This window comes from Glycine max, chromosome 20 (genome assembly GCF_000004515.6).
Source record: "Glycine max cultivar Williams 82 chromosome 20, Glycine_max_v4.0, whole genome shotgun sequence".
NCBI classification, from domain to species: Eukaryota; Viridiplantae; Streptophyta; class Magnoliopsida; order Fabales; family Fabaceae; genus Glycine; species Glycine max.
Window position 1 is genome coordinate 34,254,304 of NC_038256.2, and position 17,597 is coordinate 34,271,900.

The 17,597-nt window shown below is 30.9% G+C and overlaps 2 protein-coding genes across 2 annotated transcripts; one reads left to right on the forward strand and one right to left on the reverse strand.

Moving 5' to 3' along the window:
* Window positions 1–2,881: 2,881 nt before the first annotated feature.
* Window positions 2,882–9,995, forward strand: LOC100818412 (methionine--tRNA ligase, chloroplastic/mitochondrial). Its single transcript, XM_003555771.5, has 12 exons — window positions 2,882–3,271; window positions 3,481–3,624; window positions 3,754–3,903; window positions 4,162–4,329; window positions 5,276–5,400; window positions 5,693–5,786; window positions 6,310–6,408; window positions 7,007–7,187; window positions 7,265–7,380; window positions 8,394–8,549; window positions 9,400–9,528; window positions 9,655–9,995. The coding sequence occupies exons 1-12, from the start codon at window positions 2,987–2,989 to the stop codon at window positions 9,823–9,825; spliced, it is 1,818 nt and encodes a 605-aa protein (XP_003555819.1). The 5' UTR covers window positions 2,882–2,986; the 3' UTR covers window positions 9,826–9,995.
* A 4,694-nt stretch (window positions 9,996–14,689) lies between these two features.
* Window positions 14,690–16,400, reverse strand: LOC100818942 (CASP-like protein 4C2). Its single transcript, XM_003555772.5, has 3 exons — window positions 15,550–16,400; window positions 15,333–15,468; window positions 14,690–15,234 (listed from the first exon to the last, which is right to left on the reverse strand). Exons 1-3 carry the CDS (start codon window positions 15,774–15,776, stop codon window positions 15,013–15,015), a joined length of 585 nt encoding a protein of 194 aa, XP_003555820.1. The 5' UTR covers window positions 15,777–16,400; the 3' UTR covers window positions 14,690–15,012.
* Window positions 16,401–17,597: the final 1,197 nt, after the last annotated feature.

Here is a 17,597-nt window from a genome sequence, read left to right on the forward strand (position 1 = left end):
TTTCTAACATATAAATTATGTTTTAAATTTATAATAAACAATTTACATTATAATATAATTTTTTATCTATTGATAAAAAATTAAAGATATTAAAATTCAATTTAGAAATAAAAAAATGAAAACGATAGGCTGAAGAAATAAAATATTGCAGTAAAAAATATATTAAAAACCTCTAAAATCACTCTTAATGAAGAAAAAAAAATTAAAAATATTATCGTTATGGAATTAATTGAACACAAACCATGCAATAAGATCCTCTGTAATTTTTTGACCGAACAATAACTTCATTAAGATCTTTTTCTTAACAATTCGAGGACATGTTGTGTTATTGTGAATGGTACTAACATGATTTCATGAGACATGTTTTACTTGAAAAACATGAGTGAGTTAAACAACCTAATGTTGTGAGAATAAAACATATTAAAAAAAGAATTATTGATTTGTAGGGATATATGTGGATATTGAGAGTGGTTAAATATTATAATATATCATAGGATTTAAAAAAATCTCATCTTTAAAATTAATTGTCACAAATTATATTTGACAAGATCGACTTTGAATATGGAGAAAAATATTTCCTTATTTTCCATGATCGTATCTTTAAAAGAAACACAATGTTATTTTGCACTAATATTCAATGGTTCATTAACAAAGTTATCATTACTTTGAGAGATATTATATACATACAACACTTTATACATCATTTTTTTATGTTCATTTCTCTCCATTATTATGACATATAATAAATGATAGTGTTAATTAAGTTTTTATCCCCTCAATTTTTCATATTCCAATTTTGAGTCTTTTAATTTTTATTTGACAATTGATAATTCTTCATTAATTTTTGGTTAATATTTTTAGACCCTCTAGCTTTTTTTGTCCAATTTCAATCCTTTATTTATTTTTATTGTTACTCAAAATTAGTTGTTGTTTTGTCTATTTTTTGTCCCTTATTTATTTTATATTTGGAACTAATTTTGAACAATAAAATTAAATAAGGCATTGAAAATAGGAAAAATTAGAGGGGCTAAAAGTGATTAATAAAAAAAATAATAGAAGATTAAAAGTTATACAAAAATTGAAGGACTAAAAATTGAAAGCTAAAAAACTTAAAGGACCAAAAACTTATTTAACCTAAAATGATATGTATGAGAGAGATGGAGACACACAAAAAATGTTATTGTACATCTTGTTACATGAATCGTTAAACAAATAATAATTTTCTTATTCAAAGTGCCTTAGAGAAAACAAGATCTTGAACCATGCTTTATTTAACCAGTGACGGATTCATGGGGACAAATAGGGGTTATGCTCAGGTCCTCAAGACTCCTTGTATATTTGAGAAGAAAATAAAGAATTAATAAATAAAAATAAAAAGGGTGTTGAATTGATATTTGCTTGATTTATTTATAGTAATGAATTTTATGTATAGTTTTAATAATAAATATTTTTTTTAAAAGTCATAATTTATTAAATAATTATTCGTTAAAAATTAAATATTTTAAATAATTGTGTAAACTATTTTTGCCTCCCTTGATACATCTAGGGATGTGTCCCTATATTTAATTATTTTACAACAAAACATTTACAAAGTTTAATTTTTATACATAATTAATGTAATTATTTTATACTATTAGTAAGTATAAATAAACTTAATAAATAGTTATTTTCGTCCTTAAATGTACAGAGAGTTGATAAATTTATCTCCTAAAGATAAAATTTCAAATTTTAGTCCCTGAAAATAAAAAAAAATATGACAAATTCATCCATTTGTTAACTTTCATCCGTTAACATTAATGAAAAAGTTTATGTGACATAAAAAGACGAAAATGTCACAAAAATAATTGTCAATATGACTGTTGAATAGATTGAACCAAAATGTTAATAAATTTCTATTGAATCAAAATGTCAGTAAGTTTTCATTTAATTAATTTATCAGATCCCAAATTTTATTTCATTTAAAGGAAAAATATAATTTAATTTTCATTTTCTCCCTTTCTTTTATTATTACAAACATAACATTATAATAAACGCTTAAAAAATAAGGAAACAAACATAACTTTAAATAAATATAATAATAAGCATAATATAGATTAATAAGCATAATTTATTTATTGTTATGAATTTTTTATTGTGACATCATTAGGTAGTGATAAATTCAAGTTAGGTCTCATTTTTTTTAAGGATTAACTAAAATCATATTATATTTTATCCTTAAATGAAATAAAATTTATGATATGATAAATTAGTCCAATGAAAACTTAGTAATATTTTGATCATTTAAAAATCATGTTGACAATTAATTTTGTGACATTTTATTCCCTTTGTGTCACGCAAACTTTTTCATGATAAAAGTTAACATATGAATAAATTTTTTGTATTTTTTCACTTTTAAAAACGAATTTGTCAATGTATTACACATTCAAAGATGAAAATAATTATTTACCTTAATCTTAAATATAATTTTTAAAGTAATTATTAAAGTTAAAAAAATAAAAAGTCAATAATCTTAATTTATGATTAGATGATGGTATTTTTTTCATGCTATCAATATGCTTTATTTAAATTCAAAAAAATAAAACTAAACTCTTAAAATATAAATTATAATTTTATTTTTAAAAAATATAAATTAGAATTGAAATCGAGATAAATTGCAAGTATAAACATATATTTAAATTATTTTTTGTTTACCAAACATATATTTAAACTTAAAAGTTAAAAAATTAAAATGTCTCGCACTAGTTTTTTTTTTCTCCCATTTATATTAAAAAACTTTTTTTTTCTTATAACCAATATGTAATTTTTTTATCGGGTGAAAAGAAAAATGGAAATTCTACTCGAGGGGATAGTTCAGTTTCAGTATTTAGGGTTAATATAACACTGAGATGTTAATGCTATCCGCTGGAAAGCATGGCCACGGCAAAAGGACACGTGTGAACAAAACAGCAAAACAGTGAAACCTGAGAATCTGAACTGAGAAGAAGCCATGGCAGTGAGAATAAACAGCTCCATTCAAAACACCCTCTGTCTCCTCAACCCTCCTCTGTTTTCCCTCCGTTACAGAGCTTCTTCCCTGAAGTTGAAACCCCAATTGCATTTTCGTCAAAACCCCTCTCGAGGAGCTTTATTCTGCACATGCGCCACCACCGATATCACTCCCCAAAGTACCGAACACTTTGTCCTCACTACCCCTCTCTACTACGTCAATGCTCCTCCCCACATGGGTAGCGCTTACACCACCATCGCTGCCGATGCCATTGCTCGCTTCCAGGTTCAATTCTCTATCTCTACCCTCATTGATTTTAGTTTAAATTATGTAACTTTGGTCCAATTCCAGAAATGGGTCGACTTGGAAATTGGACTAAACTGCTGGGTATATGATTAGAGATATTGCACAATGGTTTCTATTAAGAAAGTTGATGTTTTAACTGTTTATTTTCTCCTATTATATAATAATATAAGGTTTAACTCATTTGACAGCGGCTATTGGGGAAGAGTGTTATATTTATTACTGGCACGGATGAACATGGGGAGAAAATTGCAACTGCTGCCATGGCTCAGGGTTCCACCCCTCCTGACCATTGCAATCTCATATCTCGATCTTACAAGACGCTTTGGAAAGATGTAATTTAATCCTTAGTTTTTCCCTGGAATTTAGTCATGTTTTGTTTTTGTTTAATTTGTTGGATATTCGTATTAATGCATTTTGGTTTACATTTTTCGTGATATTCTTTTGTTATTGCTTGGTTGCAGTTAGATATTTCTTACGACAAGTTCATTAGAACAACTGATAGCAAGCATGAAGCAATTGTGAAGGAATTTTATTCAAGAGTGCTTGCCAATGGTGACATCTACCGAGCTGATTATGATGGACTTTATTGTGTAAACTGTGAGGAATATAAGGTGATTGTTTGAACTTGGAAGTTGTAGCTCTGGTACTGGCCATATTTTATGTTTAATTTATATAAGTTTTTTATTTTGAAGGGTCTGAGTGTGTCCTGTGAACTGCAAGCAATCTTTCTGTTTAGCATCCTTTAATAGGAAGGAAATAGAGAACTTTCTCGGATCATTTGAAACTTTTGATTGAGATAGTTTACTTACTAAGATTTACCATCTTAGTTTTATGATTTTACTTTAAAAATGTATTGCTATCTGATGCAGGATGAGAAGGAACTTCTTGATAATAATTGTTGTCCAGTTCACCTAAAGCCTTGTGTTTCAAGGAAAGAGGACAATTACTTTTTTGCACTGTCAAAATATCAGAAGGCATTGGAGGATACTCTTTATAGAAATCCGAATTTTGTGCAGCCATCTTTCCGTTTAAATGAGGTAAGGCAATGGGGAGTTCCCTTTTCTCTTTGTATTATAAAATATGAACTCCCTGTCTGTTTGTTACTTTTTTAGTATGCTGCACTTTGTGCTGGCTGTATTCAATTTTATTTTCAGAACATATTTACTACATTCATTTGAGAAGAATCAGAATGGAAACTTATATGATTTTAAGATTTGCATTAATAGAAAGGACCAGTGATGACGTACTTGAACTATTTTTTACATTTCTCTAGTCTTGGAGCTTGAGTTTTTAACATGCCCGGCCGATTAACACTCTGAAGTCCTACCATAATGTGGCCAAACAATTAGAATCTTAATATTCTACAGCCATTTAAAATTATATTTATATTTCTATAGTCACGTGACCTTTTACATATATGTTTAAAAGGTCACGCGACTATATAGTACAGTTAAGTGATTTTGTGATCATGAATCTTATTGGATGTAAAAGATTATAACAAATATCATTAATTATAGTTAGGAATGATGGTTGGATCTATATCTAATGGATACTCACAAAAATTAGCCATAAAATGGTTTGTGGGTCCAAGCCCAAGTAACCCACAAAAAATTGCAATGAGCATGGGTTTGGGTAGTGGGTACTATAGTACCCTACCTTTATCACTTGTACACACACACACACAATTAAACTCTGATCCAGATATTTGATAATTGATATGTTAATTGGATGTAAATTTGATGACATATTGCTAAAGAAAATGCAAATACCAAGGTGTTTGATTTGTCTTGTTTCAAATACAACCCCACCCTTCATGCTGGCCTACATGCTTCCCCATAGATAGTGGGATAATGCTTTATGGCAGGTTCATGTATGAGATATAGGTATCTAATGGACTGCATATTATCTCTTTTGGGAGAACTTAAAATGGATTTTCTTGTTAATGTATTGTGCTTTAAATTAACTTCTTCTACAAGCTTCAAGGTTCAAAGTTGGATCAAAAGTGGCTTGAGGGACTTTTCCATTTCCCGAGCATCAGTTGAGTGGGGCATTCCTGTTCCTGATGACAAGACCCAGACTATATATGTATGGTTTGATGCTTTACTAGGGTAAGGATATGTATTTTATAGCTTGTGCGTGCTTCTCTAGTTTCCCTTGACTCTATTCTATAATCTTATAGTTCCTGTCTATCATAATCAATGACTATCAGTTTGTTTATTGTTCGAAATACATTGCTAAATGCATGAAAGTTCAAATTATGCATGATCATTTGTACAGAAAAATGATAAAGAAGAGTTTGGACTTCTGCTATTCTGCTGAATATTTTTAATTAAATGAGTTGCTAATTACCTTCCTAAACTTTTATTGAATATCTTTTCTTTTATTCTTTTCAATTTGCAGCTATATATCAGCACTATCTGATGATCAGGAACAACCTGATTTACTTAAAACTGTTTCTTCAGGTTGGCCAGCTTCACTGCACTTGATTGGTAAGGTATGCCACCGGTTTTCCTATTTTTTTAGTAAACTTAATTTACTGAAAACCATTTTTTATCTACTTATAACAAGTTCATTGTTTATAACCATTAATTGTGAGGATCCTTTACATAAAAGTCCCAATGTTTCATTGTTTCACCCTAACCTTTCCTTCTATTCATCCTTCACTAATTTGTTTGTTTGTGTGTGAGAGAGGCTGCACAAATTGTTCCAACTTACACGGGGTTGTCTTACGATGAGATGCTTCTTTTCTGCATGGTTTATCTCCTTGGAATCAAATAGAATCATAAAACTGGAAACTTTTGATTTATGGTTTTGTTCTCTTTATCTGTTTTAATTTTTTGCCAAAAAATGCAACACTTATATTTTCTTCTTAAACATTGTAGTTGCTACTGAAGCATTTGTTTTTTGTGATGGTTTTGCAACCCGTGATATATGTTTGTGAATGAATTTTTATGATATTTAAGAATAGCTAAAACATTGAATTTCTATATTTCTTTAATGATTTTGTTACTCTGTAGGATATTCTACGCTTCCATGCTGTTTACTGGCCAGCTATGCTAATGTCTGCTGGACTAAGCCTTCCTAAAATGGTATTTGGCCATGGATTCTTGACAAAGGTATTTGTAGTTAAACCTATTTAGTATTTACTATCTTATGTTTCTTCTTGTGGTAGCTCTAATAATATCAATTCGGGTTTGAGGACAAGGCTATTCATTTCCTGGGGAGTGTTGATAGACCTTGGGAAGTTTATGTGAGAAGGGATATGAACCAGCTCAAGACTCAGACACTCAGTAGGCCTGAACTATTAGTGTTTGTGCAGTATTTGTGTCTTTAGGTAGTTCTGGATCTGAATTATTATTGTTTTTGTGTCTTTAGTTAGTTATGGATTTGTGTGGCAGTTATAGTGTTGTATATTTTTTTGCAACAGATCCATAGGAGGTAGTCATTGTGTCAGTTTGCTGTTCATGGTGTTTTGAAGGAGGAAACTCCTTGTTAGGGGTAAATTAGGGGCAAACCTTGTGTAATTCATGTACTATTCTTCAAATCTGGTGTATAAATAGTAGAATTTGCAAAAATTAGTTCAATAAAATATGGGTCTTAGCAAAAGGTAGGAAACTAAATTTGGCAATTTTTGACTTAGCAAAGTTTTATAAATCTATTTCTTATATTTAATTTCATTTCATGCAGCAATGCTTTTTATTTTGAAAATGTTAGGATGGAATGAAGATGGGCAAGTCACTAGGGAATATACTTGAACCAAACGATTTGGTTAATAAATTTGGGACAGATGCAGTTAGATACTTCTTCCTCAGAGAGGTGGAATTTGGCAATGATGGAGACTATTCAGAGGAACGCTTCATCAATATTGTGAATGCACATCTTGCCAATACAATTGGTACTTTCAACCTACTTTCATTACTTGTAACATTCAGTAACAAATATTGATATGTATTTCCTTCGCTATTTTGGCAGGAAATCTTCTTAATCGGACACTAGGACTTCTGAAAAAGAACTGCCAATCAATTCTGGTGGTGGATTCCACTACAGCTGCTGAAGGAAATGAATTCAAGGACAATGTAGAGAAGCTGGTAAAGCCTCTAGGAAATTCTATAATTATAAATTAAATTTTAAAGTTTGTCATTTTGCAGCAGTCTGGGGTTATGCTACCCATGAATTTAATGACTATGGAAAACCTCTATAGCACATTATTTGTCTGGTGATTTATACCTGGTGTTGAATGCTGCTTGGTTGTGTGGTAGCTTTAATTGTATCTTGTAATCAATGTACAGAAAGCTAGGAATTTCAAGTTGAAATATTTTGTTTTCACATTCAGGAGGAGACCTCTTTTGATTTGAGAGGGGATGCTAACTACTGCTTCAATTTTATCCTGTGTTCTGTGTTCTAGGCATTTGGACATAATGAAATAACTCATCAGCAACTGGATTTAAATAATACAGATAAATGTTGGGGGGGGGGGGGGGGGGGGGGAGGGGCTATGGTATTTAAATTTGATGGGCTGTTAGAGGCTAGCTAGATACAACTCTGCATATCTAAGGGTCTTGCCTAGAACACTATTAAAAATTGTTACTCCCTTCGTCCTATTATAATTGTCATGTCAAAAAAAAATTTGTTCCAAGATAATTGTCATTTTAGCTTTTCAATGTAACATTAATTACTTTTTTTCACTTATATCTCTTATGATGGATAACAAAATCTATAAATGAATTAATGATAATATAAGGTTAATTTTGTAAAATTACTATTCTAATTCTTTCATTTATTTATTACTTTTTCTTAGTCTATGTAAAACAACCTAGGATGACCATTATTTTTGAGATGGAGGGAGTACAATATTTTGTTATATACCAAACAAAAAATGAAATAATTACTTGTTTACAGGCTATATCAATAGAACTTTTGATTTATATTCTATTTCAAATTTCAAAATAGAAACAGTCTGACCCTTAGTTAATGTTCCAAATTTTGGTTCCATAGTTGCTAACTTGACATATTTTAAAGCTATTCTTTTTGCCCTTGTTCATAAGTTGTGGTGGGAGTTGCCTGTGACTCAAAGTTTGACCAATGTTTATGTTGTCTGTAGGTTGATAAAGCTCACATTCACTATGAAAATCTCTCTCTGTCATCAGCTTGTGAGGCTGTTCTGGAGATTGGTAATGTTGGGAATTTGTATATGGATCAGCGTGCACCATGGTCTCTCTTTAAGCAAGGGGGCACTGCTGCTGAAGCAGCTGCTAAGGTAATTTGCTCAGCTCTATATTATTGTATGAAAATGAAATCATCCATCTTGATTCTTGAATAACATCTGGGTCTAGTAAAATTTTAAACATGATATATTTTTTTTAGTATAAAACTTCATATGCTATCAGTTAACAAAAGAAAATTTACATCGTTGGAATATTTAAGAGGGTGTTTGGTTTGATTGTTTTCTGTTTTCATTTTTGCTGGAAATAGAAAATGGTGATGGAAATGTGTTTGGTTGGATTTCTATTTTCATTTTCAATGAAAATATTTTTCCAAACGAACCAAAAACTGAAAACAATAAAATCTCGTTTTCAATTGAAACCAAGAACCTTATTTTGGATAAAATGAAAACGCGATGGCTAGGAATGTAATTTTAAGTAAATCTAAAAATACATTTCCTTTTGAAAACGCAATTTTAGTGTTTTTATTTCTTGAAAACAGAAAACAAGAAGTCAAACCAAACATGTTTTCAGAATTCTAATCTTTTAAAAATGAAAACAGTTTTCAGGAAATGAAAACAAAAAATGAAAATGCAAACCAAACACACCCTAAGGTATTGCATATTCAATAATTGTTTTTAGCATCATTTTAACATCATATATTGTTCGTTGACATTCAAACACTTAAACTGACAATGGATCAAATTTTAATAAAAAACTAAACAATTGTTTCTTTTCATGCATGGAGTGAAAATAGTCAATTTGCTTTTCATTAATTGTCAATTGTCATTAAGTTCCTTCTTAATCAAGAATAATATGCTTAATCAACGTGTCGCTCAGTTTTGCTGCTGTTGAAGATAAGCCAAATGCCTAAGCAAGATTTTTTCATTTATGATGTTGGAGCAGGACCTTGTAATTATATTAGAGACAGTGAGGATTATTGCAATTGCACTCTTTCCTGTTACACCAAGCTTGAGTTGGAGAATATATGCACAACTTGGCTATTCCAGGGACCAATTTGATGCAGCAACCTGGGTCTGTCCTCTCTCTCTCACATGTGTGCACGCACACATATCCTCACATACACACATAAATTTTTACATATACATAACTTACACGTAAACTATTCTGTTCTCTGATTTAAGTTGTTTTACATTGTAGAGAGACACCAAGTGGGGTGGGCTTAAGGGTGGCCAAGTCATGGCTCAACCTAAACCAGTCTTTGCTAGGATTGAAAACCAAACTGAAGTGGAAGACAAAGGGGTTGCAGTCAGAAAGACTAAGAAAAGCAAAGCGAAGCCGAAACAACCTCAAGAAGTTGCCGGAGCCTAGATACCCATTTTTGACATTTTCCCCTTTTCTGATTTGTAAAACTAATTCTTTTGCTAATTTATGTACACAAATATTTAGATACATGCATATGCAAGAAGGTATGTATGAGCACGAGGCATATGTGCGTATATAAATTTTGAATGGAAAAATTGTATTTCTTATTTTGGAAATATGTGCATCATCAATTTACCTTGCACGCTCAGTCCTTGGCACAGATTAGGGTGGTCAGCAACTGATCCTTTACTTGACTGTGCCAAAGTAAATCAATGATGCTGTTAGGTGTTAACTGTCATAAATATTTTCTCTTTTCTAAATTCAAACGTCATACAATTTGTAATGGGATAAATTGATATGGGGGCGCTTTTTTATGTACTTAAACTTCGTGTAGTTTGAGAACAATTTGCTTTTGGAATTTAAAATGTTCGGAGTGGACAATATCTGGTACTACACCAAACAAGTCATAATGTTAACTCATTTTGATTTTGTTTTTAAGTTTCTTAAATATGCCCAGACCTGAGCAAGTAATCCCATCTGGTCTATAGTTATTATACTATATTTACGCTGAATTATAATTTTGATTCTTGTATAATTTTTAATCTTTGATTTTGATTTTCTTATTTTTTATGTTCATCAAATTTTGGTTCTTCTTTTTTTTAAATCTATAATTTTTGTTCAATCTTTAACTATATATATATAAAAGGAGAGATCAAATTACATTAATATAATTTTGACAATTATTCTATTATTTTTATAACTTGATATATAATGTGATTTTAAAATATTTATGTTATGTCGATTTCAATCTATATGAATGAGATAATAAAATGATTTTAAATTAATATAAATTTTTGCATATATAATCTATATGAAAACAATTTTCAATTCGTTGAGTTTTAAAAAAATATCTTTTAATTGAAAGTTATAAAATAACATAATAGTTATTAAAGTTTCACCGGCATAATTTGATCCTCCTTTCTCTATATATTTTGAGGTTAAGGAGCATATATTAATTATTGAGTAAAATACGAAAAAAAATATATTTTGCCACAAGCGCTTAGCTAAATATTTTCTTTCAAAAGCTAATATATAACGTTATTTTTGTGTGTGTATACAACCATGTACACCCCGCGAATGTGACGTGTGCGAGGACAAAAGAATTAAGCGCGTATTGATATGGGCCGGTTGTATAGTTAGGCCCACGCCATAAACACAAAGGGAATTTTATCCTTGCACCAGTCATTCTTTGATGTCTTGGAAAAGAAGAAAAACAAAATTTTGCTTTTTTGATTATTCTTTTTATGTTTCTATATTTGGCAGGTATTAATTTCTTTTATAATCACGACTCCTAATAAATAATAGTTACCTCTAAAAATGTATTCTATTTAATCCAATTATAATTTAGTCCTTAATTATTAATTATTTATTTACTAATCCCTACATAAGTCATACATCTTTCACACAAAATATTAATTCTAACACAATAGTTTAATTGAACAAATCAAACTTGTTGAATTTGAACAATAGTTTATAAAATGTCGGCCTATTGTTTGGCTGGTATATGAATCTTCTATATATGCCCCTATGCATTACATTGTGGAGTTGTAAAATGAAATGAATTAAACTTATTTTATAAGTTAAATTCAATTTATACACTTTAACTTTTACAGCAACTTTCTTATTTAATTTCTCGAAAAGGTGAGGTGAGGTATGTAAGTTCATTTTAACTTATAAATAAAAGAAGTTTGACTCATTTTGTTTTTTATTTTCTTCTATAGAGTACTTTTTGATAACATGTAATTTAAGGAAATGTTTTTGTGCTTCACTTGATGATGTTGCCCTTAATTTATTATGGCTTGATGCTTGGAAATGAAATGATCTTCCGAAGGAGAAGCTCTCCATAAATGCATAGTTGCTCATTCCTGCATTTACATTGTGATAGATAAGATTCAAAGAATATCAGGAGTGAGCAACAACCATGGCTTATTAGTGAGATGTTTTCTAATGTTGGAACATGAGCAGACTTAATTGTTTTTGCGAAATTGTAGTTTTAGAGGACTAGATTGAATGGTTGAAAATGCTCCTTCACTGTTGTGAGTTCCAGTGCTTACAGTCCTTGTTATCTTCTGATTTGGGCAATTTCATCATGTGTTATCTTCTTGGAACCATGTTTTGCCATGTCTACTCTGGCGTGAAAGAAACATGTGGTGTTTTAGTGTTTATGTGAATCCTTAATTAGTAATTTGCCGTGATGTGAAACTAAAACTTGCCATCTTCTCCTAGCTTTAGTTATAATTTATAATTATAAATGCATTAAACAGGGATCTTGGCTTGTTTTAGTGTTCTAAATGCTTTTTGGGAAAAATGGGCACGCTCATCTCATGACATGGATATATTTGCATGCAATCGTTAATTCGTTATAATTGTTTTTGGAGTTTAGCCGTTTCTGAAACGCAAGTTTAAAATTAATTTTCTTAAAATCAATTCATTATGATTTAAAAATTAAAAAATGGATCTTAATTCTGTTGTATAATTATATGTTGGAGTAGAATTAATTCTCACTTTTCCTTGCTTTAAATATTTACTTAATATACGAAAGAACTTCAATCCATTTGTAATTTAACATAATTTTACGTAGAATTTTTCATATGTTTGCCATTATTTCATGTTAGTTAAGGTTTGAGTTAATTTTTATTCATTTCTACATAATGTTAATTTTGTGACAGCTTTGATCACAATCTTTGAAAAAGATTCAATATGCCTTACATAATAATACTCAAGTATAATAATACTCAAGTGGAAGGGGTTTGAACTTATTAGAACTTTTGGTTGATTTCAAATTTTTTTTGTAAGAAAATAATATTAAGAGGAGTTTCGTTTTAATGCTTACCTGAACTTCATCGAGTGAGTATAATTTGAGAAGTAACAACTTTAACCTCGTCTATTAGCATCTTAATATACAACCACTAATGAGTTAGTGGGAGAACAGAATATGATGCAATTCAAGTCAATAATTTGTTTGATATAGGGATTGCATTTTGGGAAAAATGTAAATTATATTAAACTCTAAATGATACAACAATAAATGAGGCATACGTCGAAGCTAGAGACAATCAAAAGCCTCCCTAATACAAGAATGTTTATATCAAGATGCTAAAACAAATGCAACACGTGTGCTGGTCTAAGAAACTTAATCTTACTAATAATCTTTATTACAGAAAATTGATAATCTTCAAAAATCATCTTGTTCCTAGATAGTCAGATGCAGCAGACTGTAATTGCTATAGTCAGACCAGTGTAATTTGATATAGTAATTGTATTGTAACTATGCTATGTTGACAATTAATCGTAAGATACGATGTCTTTCCCCCTTAGTTTTGTTGTAAAATTGTAATTGATTGCATCGGTAGTCGTCATGCTTGATCGAGAAAGCACGATTAGGTATCAATCATAAGTAAAGCAAATTTCTAGTGGTCTCATACTTTTAACCAAAATGCATGAATCCTTAATATTAGTATATGCTTTGCAGTCCCATTGGTTAATGATGCACGTAAGTATAATGATATTGGATTATGCAACTCTTTTATGGGGATCATTATTATCTGTCTGTGGCTATTTTAGTCATTATATTTCAAGAACTCATTCAAATTCTTGGTAAAAGCTAGAATTTCTATTTTTTAAATGAATCATTTTCTTTTGCGGAAATCAAATAGATGAATATGACTCATAAAAATAATGTATAACATGTATCCCTTGTTTTGTTTTAACCGCATGAGCATAATTAAAACTCCATAAAAGATCTAATAAAAATGAAAGATGAAAATCATTTATTCAAAATTAACGAGGTTCCTCCATGTCCCAAAAAAAATACAAAATTAACGAGGGACTTTTTTGCAAATACTATAACACAGGCTAAATAATATCTTAAAAATCATTAATAATTATGGAAATATCACAGACTAAATTTGTACACTTCTCTAGCCAAATGGAAATCAAATGTGATTGAAATGACCTGCAGAAGAAATGTATACTGTTCAAACTTGTTTTGTGCCTTTAGGATGTTCAAAAGTTCATGTAATCGATCTATGCGGACTTAGATTTCTAATAGAGCCAGTGTTATGTTTGGTTCTACACCGGAGAACCCCATACGAGAATTTAAGGTTTGATCATAAAACCCATTTGAAGGAGTAGATTTTAGTCTCTAATTTATAATATAGAGTTAGTATGGGAGTTCTTATACGGTTAATTAATAAGAAATTATTTTTTTATGATTTTTTAAATAACTATAATCAAAGTCAACAAATTTATGAATAATATACTTCTTTCATTACATTATAATTATTATCTTAGATTATTTTACATAAACTAATAAAGATTTAGCAAATAGATGAAAAAGTTACTTAGTTAATTTTCTTTTCTTCTAATTTGCATAACTTGGATTCAAATACTACACAACTTTTCTATAGGTTTGTAATTTTCAATCTCACTTTATACCAACACTAATAAAAGTCATTTACTCTAATTTTTAAATGAAATTTAACATTTTTACATTGTAAAATATAAAATCATCCAACTTGTGTGGGTTAATGTTTAAAATTAACCGATTTATCCAATAAGTGTAATTCAATTAGTAATACAAACTAAGCTTCTGAAAAATATCTGAAAAAAATCATCTGAGTTTAATCCTTGTATAATATATTATTGGAGAAGAAACAAAGAATTTAGGTGTAAATTACATCCTCAAAATCGAAAATTAATTTGATGATCTTTGGATCAAAACTTATTGAGAATATCTGATGTCTATTTGAAAATCAATAACCCTATTTACAATCACTATCATAAAAAAATATTAACCTATTCAATAAAATTACCATCATAAACATAATCTTATTAGGATTTCTTAGAAAAGAATGAACGTACAACAAATCAAGTGCTCCTCACCACATAAACGAGAGTTAGCACGTTTTCCAACGCATGAAAGCTCCGTTTTCCCAATGCAAGAAAAAATAGAATTGCTTTTGTACATACTCCGTGCGAACAGGCTCTTGACAAATAATTTTGATTTTGATACCTTTCTTTCCAGCGAGCGGTGTTTGGATGGAGTACAGTGAAAAGAAAAGCCCGACCCCACCCAAAATATTCGTTCGTTTGTGTAGTGTGGCGTTGCCACGCAAAACGAAAACGAAAACCTCAGAGATGAAAACGGGAACCGTTGATTATGAAACAGACGACGCGGAAGCCCGTTAGGAGCGAGGTAAACCCTAGGAACAGAAACGCCGCGTATCCCAACGCTATGGCTATGTCCGTTTGCACGCAGAACGCATTGCTCGCTCTACACGTCTCCATCTCCTTCAGCGTTCTCGCCATCGACGTCCCCGCCGCGCTCGCCGACAACAACAGGTACGCGAACACCTGCACCACCACCACACCACATCACTCCCACACACATACATAAGCGAGTGATGAAGAATAAATACTGTCGAATTATTTCTCGATTCTGAGTTTCTGACCTGGTCATGCCCGAAGTCGAACCATATTTGCAACACTTCGGGGAACAGTGTTACGCCTCGTGAAATTTCCCACACCGACGCTCCCATTTCGAACATTGAGTACACCACCACTATCGCATTCGCCGCTAGAACGAATCTGAACCGATTTCGGTAACTTACTTTCCAATTTCCACACGAATTTAGAAATTAGGTCTGAAATAGTAAGTAATAAGAGTACCTGAAGGTGTCGTAGTGGTACCAGTGAGGAGAATCGGAGCCACGAGTGTTGGTGAGCATGAAAACGGAGGAGGCGAGGGAGAAGGAGAAGGAGGTGAGGCGGAACACGAGTATTAGCAAGTTGAAGCGACGTAGTTTGTGTTCCGCCACCGTCGAGTGGAAACGAGGGTTATGCGACGGCGAACAACTGTTATCGCCGCCGCTGCGAAGAGGCTGAGGTGATCGCATGCTTCAATTACTAATTTCGAAGTTCGAACGCACTATTTCCGTGTTTTGATTGTCATTTTGTTTATTATGGCGAAGAAGAAGGAGTCACGGGAGAGAGAGAGCAAGAGTTCCATGAACCGAGAGAGTGAGATTTGTGTGTATGTTGCTTTTAATTTATTGGTGAGAAAAGAAACTGCGTGGAATGTGTTCGATAAAAGTTGTTTGAGACAGAAAGCGTGCTAACAGCAGGCATGGCCTTGACAAAGGTGTGGTCACTTCTAATCTACTGTCCTTTCATTTTCTTCTTCTTCCTTCTATTTTTCTTTTTCTCTCAATTTCTTTAAATTAAAGGACAGCTTTTTTAGAATAATGATGATAATAAAGTGATTTTACATAAATTTACTACACAACATATGAGCTTTTTTTAAAAGTTATGTCACACCAAATTGTGAAATGCTAAATGCTCATTACCTCTTCCTGTTGGCATCCTTATCTTCTCTTAAAGAATCATTATTGTGTCTATGCTCTTTTCAGTGGGGTTGCCAATTGGAATAATCTATATACACCTTAACACGTGAAACTCTGGGATTGGGCACCTTCTGCCAATTGTTTGACAACAAAAGCAGTTTAATGTTTTCTTTTTTCTTTGTTTTTTTTTACCACCAATATCTTCCACAAAATTAACCCTACGAATTTGAGTAAGACTAATAGCAAAGTTCTCTCAAAGAAAATCTAGAATTTCAACTTGAGATTACTGATACTCCATGATTAAGCAAGAATAACTTTATGCCAATTAATTGACAAGTAGAGTGGCTTTTAATTTTGTAAAATAGTATATTATGATAGTAAAATGTATTTTTTTTACTTGTTTACTTTGGGGGAAAAAATCACTTAAAATAGTATTTTTCTTTGTTATGAATACATTTAAGATGAAACTATCATTTCCAAATTCCAATTTATTACCATTATTTTTTCTAATAGTATGTCGATTATTTCGACCCTCTGAGTTCTGTCCTATTCTCATTGACCCTAATTGGTATCCAGGCGTCATTTTCTATTCCGAACAAAACAAATTGTTTTGACTTTTGTTAGAATGTCAACAAATAGAAATATGCATTTATAAATTATGTCCAGTGGGACCGTTATTCAAAATGTTGCTTTCATATGCTGTGATTATATTTATATCCCTTGTGACTTACCCGTATGTTACCTTCTTAAGAAGTTTATATTGGTTATCTTTTAAAGTATGTATGTATTTGCCTCAAATTTTAATCAGTTTAACTTAAAATTATTTTAAAATACGTTAAAATATATTTTTATCTTATTATTTCGTTTCCCAAAAAAAATCGTAGTATTTTTAGGCCGATATTTTTTACCTTATTTGCCTTTTGTAGTATTTCATAGTCAACTTTACTGAACAATAATGAACAGAATGTTTATAGATACAAATTAGTTGAAGTTTGAATATCATTGGTGGATACAGAAAATGGGTGACAGAGATCCAAAAATAATATTTTTAACATACATGAGTATATGCATTTTTAATATGGGTGATTTAAAATTTATGATCTCATCTATACAAATTAAACCTTTTATCACTAGAAAATTACAAGGCGTGTCATAAAGTGAAAAGGCACGTGATTATATAGTAAAAAATATAACTTAAATTCAAATTTATAATATAAAGATGAATATACTTGAAACGTCCACTTTACAGGTAATATTTGAAACAAATCCTCCGAGGTTGTCTAAAGTTTTTGTCATGTACTCTGTATTTTCAGCAAGGCCAAGGACCCCCCATGTGGGCCTGGCAGATGAATGATTACTTCAAAGGCTCCAGCA